This window comes from Dermacentor variabilis, chromosome 9, assembly GCF_050947875.1.
Source record: "Dermacentor variabilis isolate Ectoservices chromosome 9, ASM5094787v1, whole genome shotgun sequence".
Lineage (NCBI taxonomy): Eukaryota > Metazoa > Arthropoda > Arachnida > Ixodida > Ixodidae > Dermacentor > Dermacentor variabilis.
In genome coordinates this window covers 29,720,490-29,747,026 of record NC_134576.1, presented here as the reverse complement: position 1 = coordinate 29,747,026, position 26,537 = coordinate 29,720,490, and the positions used below count along the sequence as shown (strand labels likewise).

The 26,537-nt window shown below is 42.1% G+C and overlaps 1 protein-coding gene across 1 annotated transcript; it reads right to left on the bottom strand.

Annotated features, from left to right (window-relative positions):
• Positions 1-685: 685 nt before the first annotated feature.
• On the bottom strand, positions 686-24,586 carry LOC142558284 (peroxidase-like). The gene is made up of 4 exons (XM_075670438.1): positions 24,433-24,586; positions 12,231-12,332; positions 2,975-3,085; positions 686-723 (listed from the first exon to the last, which is right to left on the bottom strand). Exons 1-4 carry the CDS (start codon positions 24,584-24,586, stop codon positions 686-688), a joined length of 405 nt encoding a protein of 134 aa, XP_075526553.1.
• Between the last annotated feature and the right edge of the window lie 1,951 nt (positions 24,587-26,537).

Here is a 26,537-nt window from a genome sequence, read left to right as displayed (position 1 = left end):
AAGAAAGTCAATGTTTCCAAGGGCACCCGGGTCCGTCGGTGAAGCAGCTTTCACTTGCCTCTCATACAAAGCTCAGGGCAGCTGTAGCATCTTCTCCATTGTGGTGGGTCGGTTAAACATTCAGCCACGGTCTCCGGAAAGCTTCCAACAAGGCCAGCAAATAGCTGTTCTTTAACTCGATGCATCAAATCGAATAGGTTCTTTTTTTTTTGGCATGGTTGCGTTCCCCCGACGAATGAAGCGCGTCACATTCTCGACGTATGACGTCCCGCTCTCATTCGGCAAATGGATGCGGGGGTGGAGCGCCCGTTCGGATCGTTCGCGGCGATAAGCCTTGCTGTAGGTTTCTAGCATGGAATGGCGGATCTCGACCCGCGACTTGGTAAGCTCTTCTCGGTTCTCGCACCCATTGCGAGCCCCATCCTCCAAGCTGGTGTGCACGCTTTTCAACTTTGTCGCGTCGCTCCACTCGTTCCTCTCGCGCTTGAACTGAGCGAATCAGTATTCTACCTCTTCGAAGATGTCTCGGCGGAAGAGTTTCAACAGTCGTAGTTTTTGAAGCCGGTAATGAGTTGCCGTTGTGCCGTACCTTGTATAAAATTCGGTCGAGACTTCCACATTCCTTCTGAAAAAAAGTAATTCCATACCAGTCCGTGGGGGCGACCGCATTGTTTCTGCAATATGTTCACGCTCCAGAGGCAATCCTTGGATTGAGCTGCTGGCCTGGTGGACACGCGTATCCAGTACAATAGGAGTGGTACTCAGGCTACAAGGAGGGGCTTGTGGAATCGGATGAACTATCCCCCGCACAAGTGTCATCCCGAAATGACACTTGAAGAAGTGCACAGCATCGGCAAGGCAGACAGCTAGACGGGACACTCTATAGCATGCGTCTCCACTTCCTCTTTTTCAGCGCCCGAATCGTACAGTGCGCACATCACAATCGTAAATTCTTTCTTAGCGCTGGCTCGTCACTCCTATTGGCCATATATAGAGACAACCGTGTACAAATTGCATGGGAAAGCAGAAAATGTAATGAAGTGGTGAAAATTCGTCAATTTCTGAAGGAAGGATATTCTTAGGGGAGATGTTGCTTCTAAATGTGCATTTATTAAATTAGGCAGCGCAAACATAAATGCGAAGCAAAGCTTAGTGAAATGTTTGCACTTAAGTTTCTTGGTGTTCAACCTTACGTCGGCGCACATGCTTATGAAAGCGCACGAGTTATCTATGTGAAGTTCGTACGGATTAAAACATGTGCGTTGTATCTGCACAATACGTTAGCACACCATTACACCTTCGTGATTCACGGCATAATGTTTAACTGCCTGTTCAGCAAAACGCACCATCTTGGCCTGCTACTTCTCCGGTCGTTAGAATGCGCTTCGGTCATATGACGAGCACCAAGCTTTTATTCTTCATCGACAGTGGACAAGTTCTCCAAGATCGCCGTGCCTACTAGCCTAGAAGACGACTATAGAAGCCATACCCAGAGTAAGGCGCAAAGTAAAGAAGGTTCCTTATATATTATTTAAGTTTTCATACCCTTTGTGTTGCAATAACAGGCCCATCCTGTGTGACTGGAAAAGAATGGGCGCATAAGGATAGATATCCTGTGGCACACATCCACTGACCGGTGTTTTCTAGCAGGCCTGAGAGCAGCCAACAGCAACTTGTCTACTCTTGCATATACCAAAGAGACAGAATTACAGTGGCTAAAACGTGGAGAGGTCGGCCTGAGTGAAGTGCCTCTAGCCGGCTACTTCACGCTTGGCAAGAAAACAGCCAGCACATATAAACTGGCCCAAGTTCTTTTTATATATCCTCAAGTATGAAATGAACGAATGAATGAATGAATGTGTGGTGTTTAGCGGCGCAAGGGCCAGGTATGGCCAAAGAGCTCCAAGCCAGATACTCAAGTATATCCGGCGAGTAAGCGACAACCAAGAGGAAAATAGTGAATGGTCAAATTAGAAAATCGTTTTAAAACACTGAAAGAACATAGCACTGTGGCTATAACCAAGGTTATCATGAACACAGGGTGACAGCTTGGCCGCTGACATCATTTTTATCGAGACGCAGCGTATCCGTCACACTCCTCCCGGAGGTAAAATCCCCACTTCAATTCATTCTTAGGCTAAGAGCGAGCAGCCTAATACTATATGGATTTGGACGGAAACATGAACCATTTCAATCGCCGCTTCAGCGGATGACGTGGAAGGCAGGAACAACAGCACAGATGTATCCTTCGGGACATGGCGCAAGATGGGGTGTGAGCCGTTGTAGTCGGAGGTATGCTTTTCACACAAGCATACGCGATGCGAAGGCGTCCACAGCAAGAAAACGGACAGAGGCCTCTGTGGCCCTATTTGTTATTTGTCATGTGTTGCAGTGCCTTTTTTTTCGGTGGTATATTTAGGCACACTTACTGAATTTTAGTGGAAACTTTACTCGTAAGTGTTTCCTTGTAGCTGTATACAATTTATTAATTGATGTCGTCTCATTAGCACAGTAGCGAACCAAGTTATATTATTCGGTTATTTAAATAATTGAGTGCAATCAAGAAGATATTACTCATCTCTTCTCAAATAAGCTCGGAACAACATCACTTATTTCGTTCGCATTATTCATTATTTAAGAGCTTGGTTATATATTAATTGGCACGCCTCGTAAAAATGGTCGGTGAAAATGTACCGAGCGTTCGTATTCTACCGATCGGTCCTCACCATTATATTGACTCGTGCATTGCTTGTTTTCTGGTGACTACTTCGGCGCATAATCAGTTATATTCTCAACTAACAGTATTGGCAGTGTTCGAATTTTCACCGCCGCCACGACATTGCTCAAATGAATTTGGCGGAGCAAACATGAAACTGTGTATTCCTGCTTGTTCCCTTGCAAACTATTGGAGTATTCTTTGACGAAGCGTACTGGTCACACTGAGTCCTAATACTAGATCACAAAGCCTACTTACCTCCTCTCGAACAAAAGGCGTACTGTTCCGGGAGACTGCACTTGTCGGCGTAAGGCAGAAGGCTGTCCACAATGTATTCGGCACCGCCAATATCCTTAGTCAGCATGAGACCTGCGTCCCCCGTAAAACGAGATAGGACATAGAGAGAATGTATAGTTTGCGAACGATAAACCAGCTGCGTGCAGTAATCTGCGGTAATAATGCACTTATACCATAGTGTCGCCGCACTGTAGGATTGAGTAGGCGCTTCTAAGAGCGCCCTTTCACGGCAATGGTTGTCGCTGCCAAGCCAAACGTCATCTATGCATTTATGAAACCATTAGCAAACAAAGATTAAAAAACTACGCCAATTTGTATCTCTGCAATGCACACGGTCACTGTTTCTTTGCCTATTTCTTCGGCCGCAGCATGCATACATTGCCGGATGATGCAGTATACAATACACAAATTCAAACACTCAATTTTTATGTTGGAAACCAGGTAAGGCTGTTAAAACGACGAGGCACACAGCGTATTGTGCACCGTGCTTTGAGCACAATATGCAACATGTCAATAAGGCAACACTTCCACCTTTATTTAAAAGCCCTCTACAGTAGTGATCTCAAAAACAATTTGGAATGAAGACAGTCCTATTCTGCAATAAGGATATTTGGGAATGAGCGCTTTGAGTATGTGGAGGAACCGATTGCTACATACGGCAACACAGAAGGGTCGGCTAATGCTTAGTGTTGTACTAAACCGGGTTTTGAGAAACGAGCGAAGTCTATAAATTAGACGCGCTTGTTGTATACATGATAGAAAAATTTGTCTTGCTATCTTTACCTTCCCGCACATAAACAGCGTGTGAAGACGTTATCTTTGAAGCCACACCACCGCTGACTCAGTCGTGACATTAGCAACGGGCAGCCGTAAGATTGGTTTGAACCTTGTGTTGCATCTTGCTCGTGTAGGTCCTAGATAACGCAGTGAGAATGTGGTAAGAAGGGTTTAAAATTTCAAATGTATTTCTAGCTTGTTGAATATTACCGCACTTTCTTCTTTTCACTGTGGTGATCAACTTGTGTTGTCAGTGCCATCTTTACAGTCAAAAGAACTAGCAATGTGTTCTGAAATATGCATCCAGTTTTAAAGAAAGAGCACAAACAACGGTATTTAAAAAAAGTGCATATGCGCAAACACCCCATGGTTCGTTTTAGAAATGCTCGTACTCAGCATTTTTTATGAGAATATGTATCCCCAAGCACAAATTGCTTGCACGAAACAATTTAGGAACGTTTGACTGTTGACTTTTTGGTCTGCAGAGGATAGCAGGCAATTATTCAGAAACTATAGCAGCCCTTTTCATAACTCGGCAGGTCCTTACTGTAACGTCATCTCTCAAAAGGAACTTCGTAGTTCGAAGTACGTACTCTAGTGGCACAACGGATTACACGAGCAGATTAGAAAGGTCGCCCTAGCTATTACTGGAAGGTACTCTCTATATCACATCACGCCGTAATCTATGGAATCTATATTGTCACGTGGTGGTGACGTAGAAGAACACAGTAGCAATACTGTGAACGACAAAACTAGCTTTTATTGGGTGAACCTGTGCCCACAAGGCAGGCTACACTTATAGCACAACGATAGTGGCGAACACTGTCGGCGATCGTCGAAAATCTGATCAGCTGGTCGAGCGCGTCGGCTTTTATAGATCAATCGTCCAATATTCCAGACTAATCGCTGGGACCCGCGAGCCTTCCACAAAGTTCTACATTATTCGCGTCGCGCACACATGCAATCAGATTATACAAGTTTCGGTCACAGACAGTGGATGGAACCATCGATAACATTCCAGAAACTTCCCACACGTGCAAGCGCGTCCTGCGCTGTGCCATAACATTTGTTAGACGGTGAAACATGTCGACCGATAAAGACAAGTACACGTGTCAATATTGGTGATTGTTTCCCATGGCATGACCTCCTTACATTTCTTAAATCGAAGTCAAGCACATCAATTCTCCCTTTCGAGTAGGTAACACTAGTAAATACGCCTATGGCTTCGAATTACTGGGCTGTAGCAGACAGAAGATGCTGTCGCCTCAAGAGGAACGAACCAATTGCATTTTTTCTTCCTCGGAAGCGGAGCACTCATGAGGAAGAGAAAAAAAATGCAGTTGGTTCGCTTGTCACTTTGCGTGCTTACGACACATCACTGTCGCCATCACAGCATAATTTTGCTCATACAAATTATTGGGCCATTGTTGACACACACATAACATATATTCAGCATGTTATATATGTTATATAGAGCAATGTATTCAGCATGCACAAAGCTGTTCTGTCCGGAAATGCAAGCAGAGCACTAATTAGAAAATGTTTTAATGTAACGCAGGGATTCTTGCGCAACGCAAGCCAAGAAAAAAAATGAGTTATAGGCTGAGCACTTTGCTTCCCGTGCGTCACAATCGACACATGCCTAAGCTTGCTTTTATTCGCACCCAACCAAACTAACCTATGAAGTCGCCGTCTACAAGGCAGAGCAGTAGTGAACACTCATAGGCTTTGACACCTGCTATCGTATTGCGAAAATGACACGGTCCAGAGTTAGCTACTTGAGCTCTCCTACGTGCGTCAGTACGTAGAAGAGCTCAGGTACAAGTGTGGGTGCATGACTCGGGAATGCGAGGGTAAACCGTGTTTCATGCTAAGTACTCAGTGCGTGCATTGCTTTTAAAATATATGCCCGTAAGCTCCTTTACAAATTCTCGAAAGCTCAGATATTTAAAGACATGCGTAAGGATATTCTAATGCGAACGTGTCCATGTTGCTTTGTACTCTTGAAAAAGGGGACTGACAGACGGTTTTTTTTCTTTGGATAGGAACATAAATGCTTAAACATTTAAAAGGTTGCACCCGTTGGGACTTATCGTGTTCAGCAACGGCAATGGTCATCTCCCTTTGCGTTTATTTTCTTTAAGGCTGTGCGCTTGGTACTTTTAGGTCACGAACGGCGTGCGCGTTGTTAATGGGACATTGCTCTCTCGACGTTATAGACGAATTTTGTTGTGGGATAAGATAAATATCACAGGGTTCAAACTTCTAAATACGCGATCATTTCTAGGCCTCTCTAACGAGGAAACTCCTCTGTCCGTACACCACGTAAGACAAACTGCGATAAAATATTTCATGTATCAAACAAAACCAGTTAGAAAGGAAAAACGTTGGCGGTGGTAATTTTCCAACCAACAGGCTCTACGCTCAGAAGCCGACTCTCTTATCCACCGGGGTAAACACCGACGCTTCCAGAAAGTGAGTATAGCTGTACTATATGAATGCATTGTACTGTGGGTAGAAAACAAATTCCAAAGGAAAATAGCTTTTGTAAAGGGTTTGTTGAAATATTTGGATAAAAGCCAGATCTAAGACCACAAGCAGAGCCAACTTGTAGTATTGTAGACATCAGCTAAATTCAGATTTCGCGATTATCATAGGACACTGCAGAGTGGGACCTTCGTGAACACGACGATGGATCCGTTGTTCCTTTCTGTACAAATAACGCTGTGGACTGCGTCCATACCATTGCGCAATGTATCGCATATCACGACAACGATAGCCGATACTCAAGACCACGTGTTCACCTACGAACGACGGGCTTTCATGACGAAGCCAGACCAGGAAGACGTGAAATCAGCACCGTTATTTGAATAGTACAAGCTACGCCAACGGAGGCAACTTCAGAGGGCACGACGGGATCTTCGTGAACTCAAAGATGAATCCGTTGCTGATTTTTGTACAGGAGACGCTGTGGACTGCGTCTATACCAGGTGCAATGCATCGAATATCCCAACAACGATAGTCGACACTCAAGTCCACATGTTCACCTATGGAAGACGGGCTTTCATGACGAACACAGACCAGCAAGACGTGAAATCCATGCCGCCATTGGGATACACCGACGGGGCCAACTTCAGAGGGCACGGCGGGACCTTCGTGAACACAACGATGAATCCATTGTTCCTTTTTGTACAGGTTGGTGTGCAACGCCATCTAGCTGTTTGCGTAGAGGTAATAGGTTCATTATTGTCCTGCCGTGCCCAGCTGTATGCTTGTCATTGATTGATGAAGCGTCGAATGTACTCTGTTACTGATGGTAGAGGACGTAGAAGTGATGCCTGGACCTTTCGATATTGAGAAAATGTTAAGAAATATGCAAGAAGCCTTGCAGGCATCGATAACCAGTGTTTCTGCTTCACAATAATCTCTGGAAGAAACAGTGAACCATAGGTACGATAAACTAAACAACGTGCTTATTGTCATAGCGAACACAGTACTTGCTTTGTTAAGGTAATAGGTCAGCTATCTGAAAGAAATTGCAAGGGATCAACAGAAGTTAAATGACATGGAAGACCGAAGTCGACGAAGGAATATTATAATTAATGCCCTTGAGGAAGGGACAAATGAGAGCCCTGGTGACTTGAGAATACGGGTTCTTGATAAGGTGTTTTGTGCAAAACTAGGTCTCACAAGCAACACAATCGAAAGGATACACAGAATAGGAAGAATAACCGATAAATCTAGGCCTGCGCCGAATAATTTCTTTGACTACAATAGAAAAGTACGTGTATTGAAGAACTCCTTTAAGCTCAAGAGAACAGGTGTCTCGATCTGTCACGATTATTCTAACGCTATGCTTACTAAGCGATCTTATCTTTGGTGGTATGGTAAGCAATTTCAAGATGAGGCGCGAATGATTTCCCTGGACTATGACCGGCGATGTGTAAACGACAACATATACGTATGGGGCGAAGTAAATGCGCAGATTGTCACGCTTCATAAATCGGGACCTGCACGTACACCAAACTGACTCGAAAGGAAACAACTCAGAATTGCCTTACTTAATGCAAGAAGTCTTGCCAATAATTTCAATCAACTTGGTGACCATTATTTTTTTACAACCCTCATATACTTGCAGTAGCCGACACATGGCTTACACCTAATATTAACTATGGCGAAATTATTCCAGCTTCCAACAAAATAAGGTGTGCGAGGGACAAGGAGGGGGTGTGGCAATAATAACCAAAAATGAAGCTCAATGTGTCACGCTTGAGGGAATTCGAGAGCATAAAATATCTGGTATAAATTCAACTACAGAAATATTTCTGCTTATTTTAGCGTGTTTTACCAGCTATCAAAAAGCTGTGTGCTATACCTGGAAGTGCTGGCCGCTTACCTAGAGCACATGTTCGACCCATGTCCCAAGCTGGCGCTCGCTGGCGATTTGAACTTGCCTGGCATACATTGGAACGCACTCATCATCTCCGGGCCCGATGGCGCTGACAATGCACGCCTACTTCTTGATTCTTCATTTTTTCATAACTTGAAGCAACTAGTTTCTAGTCCGACTCGTGCCACTGTAACTACACAATCGATCCTTAAACTTGTATTTGAGAAACATGTTCATGAATATAACTCAGTCAGTACTGCTGATGATATCTTGGACCACAAGATTCTTCAAGTTGCTCTAAGAATTAATAACACAAAAATGCCTCCCTCGGTAACAACTTTCATGACTAATGCTACAGATGGTAAATCTGTCCAGGAGGCAATACATCTCTCGCTTTCTGATTTTGAGCATGGTGGCGATGTTTCTCATCTTTGGAACGAGTTCAAGAAACTAGTCTTATCATGCATTGACAGGTATGTTCCTCTGCGTAGAAAGGCTACAAAGCGTTGAAACCCATGAATTAGTCGAGACATAATCCATCTTGAGCTGCGTATTGAATGACAAGGGAAGGGTAAAACTACGTCATCATTAACCGGCCATAAAGGACAACTGGTTACTAAATTGAAGCTTGCGCGTAGTAAACTTTATAGGCCAGCTCATACAGCTTTCTCGAAGGAATCTTCTGAGGATTCTGGCGCTACATGTCAGAATCGGAACCGTGTGTGAAAAAGCTAAAGATTGATTGTAACATGTGTACAAACCTCACCTCAACAGTAAATGAATTGAACACTACTTTTCTCCAATTGTTTACGAGGCCAAACGTTCAATATTTGCGAATGCAACACTCTGATCTACCGGCCGTTGCAAACCAAATGCGTGGCCTAGCTCTTGCTCGTGATGGAATAGTTTCCGTTCTTTTAAATGTTAACAAAACAAAAACGTCAAGCGGCGCTGACGGCATACCGAATGCCTTCCTTGTACGATACTCAGAAGTTGCATCGCATTACCTATATGTTCTGTTGAACGTTTCCCTAAATCAAAGCTCCTTATGCACAGATTGGCTCAAAGAAAGATTAGTTCCAGTATTTAAATCAGGAAGCCGACGAACAGCTTGGAACTACAGACGAATTTCTCTAATACGCACATGCTGTAAATTGTTTGAACATGTAATAGCACACCAGTTATCTCGGCACGTAGAATCGAAAAAAAAAATTCTTCGTTGAGTATCATCAGCATGCTTCCCGGAGACTGCCTCAAGAACTACGCAATTAATTTCTGTTATACATGATTTTGCTTCAGCTCTAGATAATATTTGGGTGTTCACCCAACCGAAAACCTCTCCTGGACAGACCACATTGCAGCCACCTGCGCAAAAGCTTCAAGGACATTAGGTCACCTACGTCGTAATCTGGGTAATTCACCTTCCAACATCCGCAAATGGGCCCATAGGACATTTGTTCGTCCATAGCTCGAACATAAATAATCCATTTGATCCCCGTATTCTACCTACTTAATCGACATGCTTGAATCAGTCCACAACCGAGTGCGTGTTTCATCTCATGTAATTATAGCCTGCACTCCAGCATAACGCAAATCAGACTCGATCATTTTCTCCAGCCTCTGGTTCTTCGCCGTAATATAGCTCTGTTATCCATGTTTCACGATTAAATAACCACTGCCTTGCGCATGTACGATACGACGCATGCCTTTAACTTTTCCGCACTCCCTATGGCCATTCGCTTGTGGAACAATCTTCCTGATAACTTTGCCCCGAGTAAGACAAGAAATATTTCTTCATCTCCTGCACGAGCATTCTTCATAATAGCACTTACAAATAATTTTATCTTGTTTCTTGTAGTTGGCGATGTGCTTCGAACTTGCGATGTTTTCATTTTAATTAATGCATTCCTATCTCGCTCTTACCAATTGGTATTTTATGCTGGGTCACGTGTTAACTTGTATGTCCTGTGTATATTATTTCTTTTTTGCATCTTTTTCTCCAAATATCCCTTGAAGCATTGTATTCCTCGATCTATTCGTTTTTCCTGTATTGGACTTTCTAGTAATGTTGAAGAGACCTGCATTGGTACGTATCCTTTGTACCAGACTTCAGGAGGCTGTTTACTCTTTTCTTTATGTCCCTTTCATTTTGTAACCCCCTTACACAGTGCCCCCGTAGAGCCTGTAAGGTATGTTAAATAAATAAATAAATAAATAAATAAATGCCCTTCTTTTTGACATGTCAAAAGATTTTGATCGCGTGCAACACACTTTGCTCGTTCACAGATTTAGGGATGCCGGGCTTCCTGAGAGATTGATAGTGTGTTTGTAGGCTTATCTGACTGAAAAATCTCACTAAGTTTGTAGAGTGCGCAGGTGTGAGGTCTGCTGACCTACTGGTCTTGTCAGCGTTACCACAAGGTTCCGTACTTGACCCATTGTTATTTTTCATTTATAGAAACGGTATTGCTTCTAACATCGATCACTCTGTTACAGTAAAACTACTCGCTGACGTCTGCGTGATGTACAGTTTTGGTAATAGCACCTCTTGTCAAACACTACCGAACAAGAGCCTCTGTAAACTTGCGGAGTGGTGCGAATGAAAGGACATGAAAATCTATTTTGATAATACAATTGCTATGAGAATAACCGCAAAGAAAAAGCGACTGTATCATATGTATCGCATTGCTCATAAAAATATTCAGTCAGTAACGTGTCAAATATCTAGGACTAACTATTGCAAGCAACTTAAAATGGGATAAGCATCTGAACAACGTTTGCACAACGGCATTTAAAAAACTATGCTTTCTGCGCAGAAAATTAAGACTTGCCCTCAAGTGTTAACTGGAGGCATTCCGCCGTATAGCCCGCACCGTTCTTGAGCACGCTTCCACAGCGTGGTGTCCACACTACGTTAAAGATATTGCACGGGCAGAACGAATTCAGCGCCGCGGCGCTAGATTTATTGTATCTGAGTATCTTTCTCATCTGTTATCGACATGCTGCTGCGACTGAATCTGGAGCCACTCCGTGTCCGCCGAAACATTGCGAGACTAAAAATGCCTAATTTGATCTATCAAAACACAATAGGTCTGCCACGCGAAACTTATCTTTCCCGTGCGCAACACCGGTAATCTAGAATTAATCTTTCGAATGTTATCCGCCGGTTTTTTGCGAGGACGAAGATGTTTCAAAAGTATTTTTTTCGACTCACGGTTTAAGAGTGAAATTGTCTGCCAGCGTCTATTTTTGCTTGCAGAAATGTAAATACCTTAGTGAATTCTCGGTCATTGCACTTGATGCGAAACAAAAAAAATCAGAAAACCTCTCCTGCACAGGCAGCAGTGTTGACTGCAGTATTTTGAAAATAAATAAATAAATAAATATACAAATAAATAAATAAATAAGAACCGATAAGGATTGATAAGGGTCGGACCTATTCCTATAAGTGTAATAACGAATGAAAAGGGTTGATAAGGGCTTATGTTGGTCAGATCAAGTTTCATAACAATGATAATGATACCGGGCTGCACGGAGATGGGCAAGTGGCCCAGTGGTTACGCATACTTAAAGAACTCCAAGAGGAGTTTGCATGTCATTTTTTATGAGTGCGTGGCGTTTTAAGTGAAGGAAACTTTTGTTAGATGGCGGAGTGGAGTGGGTTCCTGCGGTGGGACGGAGTCGCCAGTGTGTGTTACGGTCTGTAACAGCAGCGACTATGCTTAGATGCGGTAAATAAGTCGATATGTACAACGGGACCTTTCAGCGAAAGGCCTGGAAACCGTGTAGTAGGATTCTGACGTATTTTAAATTTTGCGACAGTTTCACGCCACAGCAAACCTAAAATCACATTTTCATTACACAATGTGTAAGTGCGAATACGACCGAGATATTGCTGACCATAACGACGTCATTACGCTGACAATAGCGACGCTTGCGGCTATCCGTAAGGCTATGTAAGTTTTTTTTTAATTTTAAATGTCGAAAACAGCGACAAAGAAGCCCACGCTTTCCTCCTCTCTTGCCACTTTCATCTTTTTGCGTACGTACCGCTTCGGAATTTTCGCACGGCGGTCGTGATTTGACTGTTGTAACCATACACTTGAGAGAGGTCAGCATACGATGTCTGCTGGTTCAGCTGGTCCACGGGGCCTGCACGTACAAATAATAAGCTGTCAAATGCACCAATGACCGCCTGTCTATTGAATGGCGCAGGTGGATCAATTTGTGCGTTCATAAGTCACGTTTTCGGTTTTACTCCGCAATGCAGCTGAAGTCCTCTTATCCACGTTTCTATCCACGAGTAAGTGGCAGGTAGCTACAATAAGAAACCAGTCGGGTTCATCAGGAAGCAAGATTCGCAGTCAAAGAAAAACGTGCCCCCGTGTATGCAACCAGCAGTATTGCCTATAGTCGTTCTACCAAGTACGCTAAATGGCGATTAACAGATGAGAAGGCGAAAGTGGGGATAGGCAACTAAATGGAAGGTGAGGATAGCTTTCTTTAGGGGCGTGTGAACATTTGAAGTTTTGAATACAAATCAAGTTTTCATTCGTTTTCGCATTATAATCGATTCGAGAACTTATTATTCAAAGTTGTCGAATATTCATTATTCTGAGAGAAGTTTTCGTAGTCTACAGTTGAAAGCGGTGAATGCCGTGATTTGCTTCTGGCGCAGGGGAGCTGCGGTTACAGCGAAGAGGCAGTAATTGTTGAGTGAGCGCATAATAATGGCTGGTTTCTTCTAAATTATTTACAGTAATTCATCGCGAATGTCTTGCCTTTAGTAAGTTTGAGTTGGTGGTCTCGATTTTGCCTAGGACCTGTATTATTTCACAATCTCAACATCGTTGCATCTTTTCCAAAGATCCTGTGGTGATGGCAGTATTACACTTTGCTTCGTTGACATGCTCTTCCAGCGTTTGCCTACTGTCATTCTGGTAGTACTCCAGAAACGCGCAGCCTTCAATCATTCTATATTCGTACGCTCCTCAGCACACGGTACATTTTGTTCGGAACTGCATTACACGTATCAAAAGGTACAAAGGAGCCCTCAGTTTTTAGACCTACTATATCTGTCATAAAAAAAGCTTAAAGGTGGCTTTCTTCTAACACTTGTAGTCAACGCCATTCTGAAATTTCTTTATTCGAATACATTACTTTTCAGTTACCATTCGTGCTAGACAGCGTTTGCAAGCGTGCAGGCACTAAGCAGCATCAAAGGAAAGCACAAGGTGTCAGATGTGGAACTTGTCTCGTAGAAATAGCATGTTTGTTTTGTTTCCTTCTAGCTTCTTCCTGTTTTAACCTTATTGAATATTGAGCGACGAAGACAATGAAAAATAAAGTATAAAACCACTCTCGTTCTAAATTATTTCCTCAGTTCCATTGACTCAAGATCTTTCTAGTAGTTATTTGTCGGTTCCTATGGACTACCTGGCGAAATTCATTAGAGGTTTGTTTTGAAATAAAACATGCTGGCTTACGCACGCTCCTTCGGGACATTTTGAACTGACGTCTAGTAACAGCTGAAGTGCTGCAAGCATGCACTGAACCATCAGTAACTGCTTTCTTGAAAAGCGCGTTTCGAAAATTTTGACGGAAGGGTAGTGTCGGTGGATATGACCTGTGGTAGGGCCTTACGCTCGGCGTAGGATGTTGTCATGTTTGTAGGAGAACCAGAGCGCCTCAATTGTGAACTCTTCAATCATCTTCAACTGTGGGAAGAGAGCTACTGCAGAGTAATACTGTGACTAGGCAGAAAACAGACAGATGTGATTGTTCTGCCCCGAATGCACCCAGTAACGAAAACGATAAGCACCGAGAATGGTGTTGCCCTTTTCGCACTTTGAGTAGCTAAACTGTATGATTCTATTTATAGCGATAAAACTCTACGACAAAGTGACCCTCTTGGAAAAACATTGTTACTTAAAATCTATAGTGTTGTATCACTTTCAATTTACTATATAACGCCACTCCCTTACAAAAATGACTTTAGACTGTCTATAGAAAGTCTATAGACTTTTCATAGACGACCTTTCCTTTCTATAGATTTGGACTTTTGTTGATATAAAGTCTATAGACTGTCTATAGACGAAAGTCGATAAAGTTTCTATTTCTTTTTGTCTATTCGCAGTCTATAGACGGTCTATAGAAAAAAGTCGATAAGGTATTTGTTTCCTTTTTGTCTGCTTCCCCTCTATAGAATACCTACAGACGAAAGTCGACACAGTCTCTATCTATTTTTGTCCATACTTTGTCTTTAGGCTTTCTATAGACGAAAGTCGATAGGGTTTCTATTTCTTTTTGTCTATTCGCAGTCTATAGACGGTCTATAGAAAAAAAGTCGATAGGGTGTTTGTTTCCTTTTTATCTGCTTCCCCTCTATAGAATACCTACAGACGAAAGTGCATGCAGCCTCTATCTATTTTTGTCCATACTTTGTCTATAGACTTTCTATAGACGAAAGTCGATAGGGTTTCTATTTCTTTTTGTCTATTCGCAAGTCTATAGACGGTCTATAGAAAAAAGTCGATAAGGTGTTTGTTTCCTTTTTATCTGCTTCCCCTCTATAGAATACCTACAGACGAAAGTGCATACAGCCTCTATCTATTTTTGTCCATACTTTGTCTATAAACTTTTTATAGACGAAAGTCGATAGGGTTTCTATTTCTTTTTGTCTACTCGCAGTCTATAGACGGTCTATAGAAAAAAGTAGATAAGGTGTTTGTTTCTTTTTTGTCCGCTTCCCCTCTATAGAATACCTACAGACGAAAGTCGACACAGTCTCTATCTATTTTTGTCCATACTTTGTCTATAGACTTTCTATAGACGAAAGTCGATAGGGTTTCTATTTATTTTTGTCTATTCGCAGCCTATAGACGGTCTATAGAAAAAAGTCGATAAGGTGTTTGTTTCCTTTTTATCTGCTTCCCCTCTATAGAATACCTACAGACGAAAGTGGGTACAGTCTCTATCTATTTTTGTCCATACTTTGTCTATCAACTTTTTATAGACGAAAGTCGATAGGGTTTCTATTTCTTTTTGTCTACTCGCAGTCTATAGACGGTCTATCGAAAAAAGTCGATAAGGTGTTTGTGTCTTTTTTGCCTACTTCCCTTCTATGGACTACCTATAGACGAAAGTGGATACAGTCTCTATCTATTTTTGTCCATACTTTGTCTATAGACTTTCTATAGACGAAAGTCGATAAGGTTTCTATTTCTTTTTGTCTACTCGTTGTCTATTGACGGTCTATAGAAAAAGTCGATAAGGTGTTTGTTTCTTTTTGTCTATTTCCCCTCTATGGACTACTTTTAGACGAACGTCGATACAGTGTCTATTTATTTTTGTCCACATACTTTGTATATAGACTTTCTGTAGACGAAAGTCGATAAGATTTCTATTTCTTTTTGTCTACTCGCAGTCTATAGACGGTCTATAGAAAAAAATTCGATAAGGAGTTTGTTTCTTCTTTGTCTACTTCCCCTCTATATGGACTACCTGTAGACGAAAGCCGATACAGTTTCTATTTATTTTTGTCCATACTTTGTCTGTTAATTGACTCTCTATATTATGGACAATAGTCGACAAGGTTTCTATTTTTTTCTCTACATCTGGTGTATTGAATGTCTATAAAAAAAAAGTCTATAATATGTAATTCCGAGTTCCCATACCCCCCGCCCTCTGCGAACGCGATGATATGGCACTGGTTCATGCACGACGGCACCGCAACCGCGGCGCGGCGGGCAAACCGTGCAGACTGCTAGTCTGCGTTCGGTGCAGCTGCACCGAACGAGGATCGCGGTGGAGCAGGCACCGTCCGAGTCACCAAGGTCTTCCAGGCACCCGAAGGCCCTAAACCTGGCTGCTTCCCGGACGTAGACTTCGCGAAGACCAGGTGGTGAAGGTCAGATGGTGAAGATGTGGCAAAGGGGGTGAATAAGTGGCGAAAGCCCGCAGACCAGGTGGTGAATTCACCACCTCTGAGTTGTCGTGGTCTTGCATGTCTATAGATTAACAATAGACAAACATCGTTAATCTGGGCCCAACCCGTGTACGCTGTAACCAAGCGCAGGTACCGGTGGATAATACATAGCTGCATTTGATATAAGCCACTAAAGTTGTATACTGCTGAGATTGCTGTAGAGCCTATTTGTAGACTTTAGTATACGCATAGTGTATACCTCCGCATTTGTTGACCACATATGATCTACGTAGTCGCTCTCGGCAATCCCAAGACAGTCTTCACAGTTGTCGCATCACTTTTGCGGCAGCAGAATAACGGAAGCAAAACGCCGATGCAATTGTTAAAATATATGTTATGAACGCCAGCTTCAGATACAAGTGGATTCGAAACAGGCATCAAGCTAACAGCAAAGACACTCGTAATGTTTGTAGTTGACAACGCGGACTTTGTGAATACGCCATGAACCGATGTCGCGCATGTGGTGTTCGCGTTGTGTGTCGTCCGATTCTCGGATACTTTTCACATTGTCTTCATATCTCGGCTGCGTCACTAACATCGGGCGACTTTTGTTGCCTAATATCCTGCACTATAAACTCATCAAAGTTTCTCATTCACTTAAAATAGGTGCCAAATTCTCTGAGCCCACCCAGTATTTCGCCGGTGGTATGCCTGCGCATCCACGCATATGAGTACCTCAATGCTGTACTGATTGCTTTGACCTATCATCGGAACAGAAAATTAGCACTAACATACGTGCGGGCATCACATTTGGCGGTACGCTGGAAGATATGCTACAAATACGCTGCATTACTCATCGACGCTGGCAATAATGCGTCTAAAACGTCTGAAGGGCCCCGTAACGGCTTTTACAAACAGCGCATTCATGTTAGCGTTCCAGTCTCACACGATAGCCCACAGCGTTTGTCATACAACCTGCCAGCGCGTATCCTTCGTCCACGAAAAAAATGCATAACGGAAAAGAAAAGTCACCCGTTCCGGCGCGCATGGCGCGCAGAGAGAGAGAAAGAGACAAAGAAAAAAATGAAGGAGGAAAAGGCGCTCACACTCCTCCGAGCGCGCACGCCCTCCCGCGCGGAGCTCCTGCGCATGCTCGGAGCTCTTGCGCATGCGCGGCGGGGCGCCGTCTCAACGAGTGCGCCAGGCACGTAAACGGTTGTGCCGGTGTGCGGTGTCTTCCTGAACGTTGGTGTCTGTGTATGCGTGTCTTCTTTGTGGCATCACACGTCAACTACACTGAATGGTAAGCTTTATCAAAGACGTTTTGCGTCAATACTTAATGATTATGTGAGCGCATTTCGTAGCGCGAACCGGCTGCATGTAGCGCAGGCGACTCGGGTATAGTGTCGGTTTGTCGTTGACATGGTTTGATAACGCGCTCTTGTTCTCGCTTCTACTATACGGAATGTTTTACGGCGAGCGAGCGCTCGTGCTTGTTGATTTTATCATTATAGCTTAGGTGCGTAAAAAAGGAAGTACACCATGTTTTAACTTGATACTGAGCTACCACTAAGCGGATTGTGTGTGTTGGGCAGCCAGTGTGGTAGATCTCATTTAGTGGCGCTTGATCCGGCCGCGATGAATGCTGCACCGTATGTGTAGTGAAATTCTCGTGACACGCTTTACGTATATATCTCGAAATTGTGTTAGCATCAAGGATTTTCAAACAGACAGGCATAGTTGAATAACTGCTAGCGTACTCGGATGAAAGGCCGTGTTTGCGGGGCATGCATCAGCAGTGTGTGCGCTGCCGTTTTCGCATAGTTTAAATGTAGCAGTATTTTTAAGGTTCCTGGCAACCAATCTAAATAATTTTGGGAAGTTACAGCAAGCAAAACACGAGACTTGTAGAAATATCTAGTAGAAATCTCTAGATTCACCCAATCTATTTATATGCAAGCACAAACGCTTTTGGAGCATGAAACCTGCGAAAAGCTCAGTCACTTGCAGCTTCGCAACTTAGCCGAAAAAATTAGAGAACAATAAATTAGTCGCTCCGGGAACACCTTTACACGTTTCAAACTGAAGGTATTGCGTTTGACGGTAGTTGGAAGATTTGTTTTTGTCTCTTTTTAAAACAATTTAGCAGCAGAAGTTATCTTTCGAGCTATATGAAAAGCGTTAAGCGGCTTCCGATGCTTCGGCACCGATAACGCACAGATTATTCAAATAATTCAGTGGGCATTGCATTTGTTCTACCCTTATCAACACACCTAAGAGATCGTAACATGTTTTAGTTGATAAGTAACCTGATCAGTACGCCCCCATTCATGTGCATTCTACTGAAAGTGTGGCAAATGTATTCATCTCGAAGTATGAGAAAAGAGACATTGCAGACTGTTCTAAGCGGAAATAAATTGCAAATCTTAACGTGATTGTTCAAAACTGCAGTCAGTATGCTGAGCATGTTCGTTCGGCACGGGCATATTGCATTAACACCTGAAAAATATGCACAGTCCAGCCGGTTATCTTTGTTTCAACAAGTATTATTGTAGGAATCGTTTGGGATTCTCGCATTTCTTTTATTTTTATAAGTACACTGTGTGTCACATGAACCTGTCTTAAAACGAAACGTACCGTTGCTGGCACCGGCGACCATTACGGTTGTGTAACTGCTTATCATACTGTAGTATAACGAAACATCATAATGGTACTGATTAATATTGCCATGTAGTCTTTAGTCAGAGGTAAACAAAGTTAACTAGAGGCATAAGTGATGAGAGCAAATTATATTGAAAACTACTATTGGACCGTAAAAATAACTAATTGTATAACTCATTATATAGTTTTTCCTCACATTGTTGCATTTGCTTTACGTGTGTCTCTGTGTCTTCCCTGCTGTACTCGTGTGGCCATCAATTACGAACTTGCCGAAGCCCTTGTCAGCTTCATTAATCAAGGGATTCAAGTCAGTTGGATCTAATACTGCATGTCAATTGACTGACGTGTTATTCGTTTTATCTAAATATTATGGACTGGCAGTACTTGGCAAGCATTAAACCACAATATTTTTTTTTATTACACTTAAGCTGCAGGCGTCATAGATTGCCAGAAAATTTTCATGAAAACAGCCAGGGAAGGCTTGGAAAAAGATCGGGAAATTTTAAAATGGCCACATAGGTATGCTGTCTTGTTATATGTCATACAAAGTTTCCAGAGAATCTCAGAGTTAAATATATTTTTAAAACGTTTCACCTGATAAAAATTGAAGGAAATTGGTTCCATTTATTGAAATATAAAAGAAAGTCAAGCTTACTGACAACGCATTTCTTACTCAGTATGTGTTTTTTTTTGCGTTATCTAAACGTCCTGAACCTCGATAGCCTAGAAAAAATTTTCATCTTTCAAAGCACCTTAAATAATTTACTGTAATAGAATTCATTCGAACTATACTATCAGTTCTGTTTCCTAGGAGGTGCATATCTGTCGTGCCATGACACAAAGTGCTCGTGTGGTATTTCGGGTGCTCATGTGGTATACCTAACTTGGAAAACTCCTAGCACGCCCAAGAGCCCTCATTACCTGTAACAAATTAAGTGACCATATCGATACAATCAGCCCATCTGCCTTCCGTTGAAGTTATGGCCAATCACCCATTCATTTAAAAGTATGAGAAAGACATTTAAATGTGTATTAAGCAAAATAAATTACAATCTTAGGCAGGATACTGGAGATCTTCCAGTCACGTCTTCTGAAAATATCCCTCTGCACGGGCATACTTAACTACCAGCCAAAAAAAATGTGCAGACAGCCCAACTGGGTAACGTTTCAGCAATAAATATAGAGACCATTTGGCATAAGTACAATAATGCATCATATATGAACTTGTCATAAAAGGGAACATACTGTTGCTGGCACGAGCAGCAGTTGTGACTGTTTAATTGTTCACCATACCGTGCAATAAAACATTGTATAAAGGTGCTGATTTGTATTGACAAGCAGCCATTAGTCATAGTTAAACCGCATTAAGTATTGACTTAGATGATTTGAGCAAATATATTAAGCTGCTTAATGAACACACAAAGAATATACACCTGTTATTTTTGCAGCATACACCTGCAGCACCTTTGGGACTAATGACACAAAGGTCAAGGCCAGCCTGGCGACCATGCTTGCCAAGGAGTAGTGTAAATATTTAATCTGTTTCCATAATAGCATACAACATGAATTTAAGGAATTCATCTATTATATCGAGCAATAAAAACGGTGAATGCATTGCTGGCGCATTTGTTTTATTTTTCGCACTGCATGATTCAGCACTATATAAATTCTTTCTGTTTGTGCAACATATATGAAAGTACAGCTGGTTCAGAAGCATTATTAATCTACTAACGGTAATGCATAAGTGCAGATGAAAAAGAACAGGTGCACATGCATAAATGCATTCAAAACTTTTTGCTACCGCATGTAAACAAAAATGTAAACTAACTTGTAGATAGCCGCTATGGAGTTATGGCCTTATACACTCTTTGTAGACTTGTCTATAAGATGTCTGTGTATATAGAGTGCCTATAGATTAAAAAAAAACATATTTGTTAACAAATCTCTGCAGAATGTCATAGAAAAAAAGTGTATCGGACTATAAAGTTCTGTTTTTGTAGACTGAAGTCTATAGAATGTCTATAGACTATCTATATACATTTGTATATAGACATTCCATAGACTTCAGTCTACAAAAGTAGAACTGTATATATAGTTCTACTTTTGTAGACTGAAGTGTATAAAATGTCTACGGACAAATCTCATCTGTAGACATTCTATAGACTTCAGTCTACAAAAGTAGAACTGTAAGCCTATACACTTGTCCATAGACAGTCTATAGACAGTCTATAGACTCAGACTTCTTATAGACTAGTCTATAAAAAGTGTATGGCCATAAGTCTCTAGACTGTCTATAGGCAGTGTATAGACAGTCTATAGACTCAGACTTTTTATAGACTAGTCTATAAAAAGTGTACGGCCATAAGTCTATAGACCGTCTATAGACAGTCTATAGACTCAGACTTCTTATAGACTAGTCTATAAAAAGTGTATGGCCATAAGTCTATAGACCGTCTATAGAAAATCTATAGACTCAGACTTTTTATAGACTAGTCTATAAAAAGTATGGCCATAAGTCTATAGACTGTATAGACAGTCTATAGACTCAGACTTTTTATAGACTAGTCCATAAAAAGTGTATGGCCATAAGTCTATAGACTGTCTACAGACTAGTCTAAAGAAATGTCTATAGACAGTCTATAGACTTCATAGACAAATGTCTATAGACTGTCTATGGACTTTCTATAAAAATTTTTGTAAGGGCTGTAGTGTCATGCAATTGGTTCCTCATCACTTTTGGGAGTAATCAAGGTTCTTCCGCAATTTTATCACGTAAATAATGTGTAATTCTGAGGCGTATACCACAGACGACCACTTATCGGAATGCTTAGTTTTTTACATAAAAGTTCCGGGCGGTACGTTTACATAATTTCCGGGCGGTACGTTTCTTTCTTTTTTTTTTGAGAATTATTTTTCAAGTTCTTACCAAATTTCTTCAAGACACAAATATTTGCTATAGAGAAGCTGTTGAGGAGTGTTTCGCAATAGTTTTCGCGCTGTTGTCAATGCCAGTTCGCAACGGCGGGGACGATATCAAACGCATATAGGATGCACGTATCTGGGTAGCCGGATTTTTCTTTGAACTATCAATAATTGTAAAATAAAGGTTACCTTGCGTATATCTCACTTGAATAGAAAACAACTGGTATGAATGCTTTGCGTAAAGAACAATCCACAATTCTTCGTTCTCACGTCGTGTTACACCTGCTCCGTATTAGAAATAATTTTGTACTTTGTACGGCAGCGGGGGTACAAAAGGACGCCGTGGCGCTGCGACGTTGCTTGCGTGGAGGACGGCCACGAAAAAAATACAGAAGGATAGAAAGAAAAGATCAAACGATATTAAGCTTTTATAATTGTAAAATGTCGTATATGAATGCATATTGTTGAACTGTATTGGCTAAAGAAACAATATGAGAAGGGTCTGCTTCATATTTATGTGATATTATATTGCTGTATGTGCATGACTGCGTATCTTCTTTAACTTTGATAATATGCCGGACACAATTAGGAATTTTTAAGTTACAAACACGTTATACGACTTCATTATTTCCCTTTAATTCAGCCAGCGATGACCGCGCTAAAACGCTGCTATGTTCGACCGAGGAAATTATCCGGCATACAAAGCCCTAGTGCTTCCAATGGGTGTGAGGTGTGCCTCATACAGTATCGCTGTTTTTAGAGAACACCTGACATTACAAAACACCTGACAAGATTTTTACAGTTCACCATTAGGGCAGCATATTTGTATTCCCGAGCTTCGGACGAAGACTTGTCAGTACATATATTGAAATTGGCTTGATGGTTGTACAGGGTATGTTATTCGCCTAGTACGGGTCTCCTTGTCGTCCTGTTATGGGTTCTCGATATTCTTTGCCATGGAATGCTTAGTTAAATACCTTAGTGAGATGCCATATAACTGACTTTAATATGAAAGCAACCTCGAACGCGCTTGTCACTAATGTTATTTCATCGGCTAACAAAACAGTGGCATTTCTAACACGTCAGCTAGGCTTTGCTTCATAGCATGTAAAACTGTTAAGCTATAAATTGTTGGTAAGAACGAAACTCGAATACGCATCTCCCATCTGGCATCCGCGTAAGCATATCTCGCCAATGCCCCCGAGGCAGTTCAAAACCGCGCCACCAGGTACATTCATTCCACATGCTCTAACAACGTCGGCATATCACACTTGAAAAAAGAATGTTCCTTATCGCTTCTATACTTTTGTCGCCACATTGCCACCCTCTCCCTCTTCCGCAGGTTCTACTATTCGACGCTTAATCATCCACCATGCATTGTTCCCCTAACGCGGCGGTCATGACGCATTGGCCATCTCCAGCAGGTGGCAGAACCACATTCACGCACAAGTACATTTTCAGCCTCATTTTTCTACTGAGCATCTAAAGACAGGAATGGCTTTCCTCATCAAATCGCTTCCGTCACCTGCTCTTCACAATTCGTTCAAGGTGTAACAACTTTTACACACAGAATTTAATGCATTATAACACTTGTTCGTATACGTTGTATCCCCACTCTTGTAATACCAATACTATTGGTCTTTCAGGAAATAAAATGAAATGCAATGAAAACTACCTAAAAGTTCTCGTCAGTTGCTGAACACAAAGCCCTTGCCGCAATTATCAGTGGTTCTTCCCAAAGTAGCAGGACATTATTGCTTATTTTTCATTGCTTTTATTGATCTGTTTATCTGCTCTTACATCAAAGATAATATGAACGCCAGCTTTATTATACAATCCTTACTGATAATATTTGCAATAAATAAAAAGAAAAGCGCTGCTTTCCTTTTATCATCATTTCACACTCGGAACATGTTCTGATCCCGATGGCTGACCGTAAAATCCAGAAAATCTGGGTGACTCAACGCAAACTATTACTAATGGCGTAATATAAAAATACATGCGTAGTAAGAAAAAAATTATAACTCAATGAAATTCCTTCGCAAATGCTGATTGCAATTTGAACACAACGCGCTCTGCAATTCCATCGACTCTTAACTAAATTTAGAAACGCACGTGCCGAGTTGTCTGTTTGGCCGAGTCTTGTTCTTGTGCTCAGGTTGAGGCTATGAACGTACACCAACCAACACTGCAGTGTGTTTTAAACATGCAGTTCATTAACATGCTTTCTGGATGGCCCAAAGCACATGGTGTTCAAGTATTCAAGTGTTGTGTTGCATAATGGAGTAATACCTTGTGGATCGTATTACGCCTAAATTTTGTGCAAAATTTCTTGAAACAAATGGAGGAGCATGGTTGAGGCCTCATGCTGTTATTAAATAGCAACCCATTTGTGAAAACACGTTTTACTGAAGTGAGAGCTATCTTTAAAAATTCCAGAGCTTGGCTATTCTTTATAAAATTATAATTTTAGCAGAAGCACAGAGAAGCTTACATGACGATAGTTCTTTCCAGTAAACCATAAAGCACGCAGTCATCTAGTAAACGTTTAGAGAGACGGCGCCTGATCTAGAGAAAAGCTTATAAAGACGTGCAGCTCACAAACACCCGGGTTGAGACTCCACATAGCTTTGCTACTCCCTCTTTGATGTTTAAAAATTGCAGAGTTTGTGTTCTGCGGTTTAACAGTTCATGCGACCTCCGTAAAGAACACACCCGCCATGTGCATGATTATCTGCCCACCATTTCCGCACTTGTTGCACGGGTACGTCCGCATCATGCCGATCTTCGTGACGTTGAACTGCGTGTAGAAATCGTCGTTCTCGGGCACCTCGATGGGCATGCAGTCCGGTCCTTGAAGGCAGGAAGGGTTTGGACCTGGTCCTAGGTTGTTCATAGTAGTAAAGAGAAGAAAAAGAACATGCAATTACAATGGGTGAAAGCGTCATAGCGATAGGCTCGCGTGGTCATTTAAATAGTTTTTTGTTTATTATTCTCGAATGCCATTACCTGTAAACAAAAGTATTTGGAATAACAAGCTTGTAAACAATATCGCGCATGGGAAGGACCCAAGAATGAAATATGTTTTGCCCTTCCGCGCGTACGCTGATTTCGCGAGGCAAATCTATGATGCATATGCGTAGTAAATACTTTTATTTCACTGAAGGAAAGATGGACACTAGAGTTAGCGAATTATTCTAGTGGCACCGGGAGAATAATTGTCCGCGATGTAAAGGTGTACGTAAAATACGCTCCTTACCGACACTAATCGTTCCCGCTGCTTAGGTCAGTGTGAGCTTATGTGTATTGAATGTCCCTTGCGTAACATGGTTCCCGAATGTATATGAATTTTTGTGCTGTCATCTTTAAACCTGCCCTTACGATGCTTGGCCCAAAATATTCCGCGGATATCCTCCCTGCGTATGTAAGTCCTCTATAAATAATTATGTTAGTATAGAGAATAACACTCGGTACGGTCAGCTTCCCCCAACCGCCGTTCAGATTTTGCTGCTGCATTCGTCTTGTCATGTTCTGCGACTGGTTATAATAGCGACTGAGGACATGTGAGAGCAAGTCAAAAGCCAATAACACTTATCATAGCAAAAAAAATGGAGTCATCTCGATTATTTAGGGAAATGAGTCTGCACGCGATAGTTCATGAATGAGAGGAGCAGAATATTCCTCAATGTTTTCTGCTTGTCTGCGAAGTTTATCTTTTACTCAACGCTGAAACACGCGGTGCCTATTATGTGCCCTGAAATATTCAATAAATACCAGTACTTTCGATCGATGTGTCACAAGCTGCCGTGACGCATGCATCGGGGTAGATGGTGGAGGCAACAGTTTACCAAACGCCCAGAACATCCAAGCCATCGAATCAGTTCCTAGCACCTCTCACATAATGTTGCGAGGCTCTAGCGTGACTCATGAATAAACCGTAAGAATGGAAGAACTAAAGAAAATGCCTAATAATTTATTACACTTTAACGTGGTTACTTTGGCAGCGTATTGAGTCCAATTCGTATGATCATTGAACAAAAACTCCACCCGCAACATTTAGAATGACAACGCGCAGTATGTACGGAATAGCCTTAACCTCAGTTAGGATTAGAGGGGAAATGAGGAAGCCTACTACACCGCAATGCAAAACTTTTGAATACTATCATCGCTCGTAAAAGAATGTACTTCAGATGTTTTGAGAAATATCTGCCGGCATCGCTGCATGTGCCATGGGCGGAATGCGCGGCAACGACCGCGTCGTCGTGTGCAGCTGGAAGCACGATGAGGCTTACCCAGCAGGTCTTCGCGCGATATTCGCGCATATATGTGTGCTCGCCGTATTTGCGGAACGTATGGAGAGCCCTGCTGTTGCGTGGATTTTCAAAATTGTTATGACGGAGGCATTGCCACATGCGCCGTGACGTTATGCAACGAAGGCGCAGCGCATATAGTGACAGAGAATAATATACTTAATTTGTGGTTCAAGGCATGTTTTAAGTACTGGTGATGACCAGCGGGCGCGTTTCACAGATGCTGCTGCCGACAAACCTCCCAGATGACGGGTGCTACTGTGGGGCCATCTAGTAGCGACCATCGCCGTACTAAGCTTTTCACGCGTTTACGCGCCGCGTTCGCTCGCATCTTTCGCCGTGCTTGTTCCCTCGGTTACGTCGTGAACGCCCACGCTCGCCGCAGAAACGGACGCCTAAGAGCTGCGCTTTAAAAAATACCGCAGACTAGGCCGTGCGATTCTCATCACCACTTAGTTCCTTTTAGCCCCCTGGCACACTCGGTCGTTTTCGAAACATTCGTTACGCTTAGCTGGGACAGCCTGTATATTTTCTCAA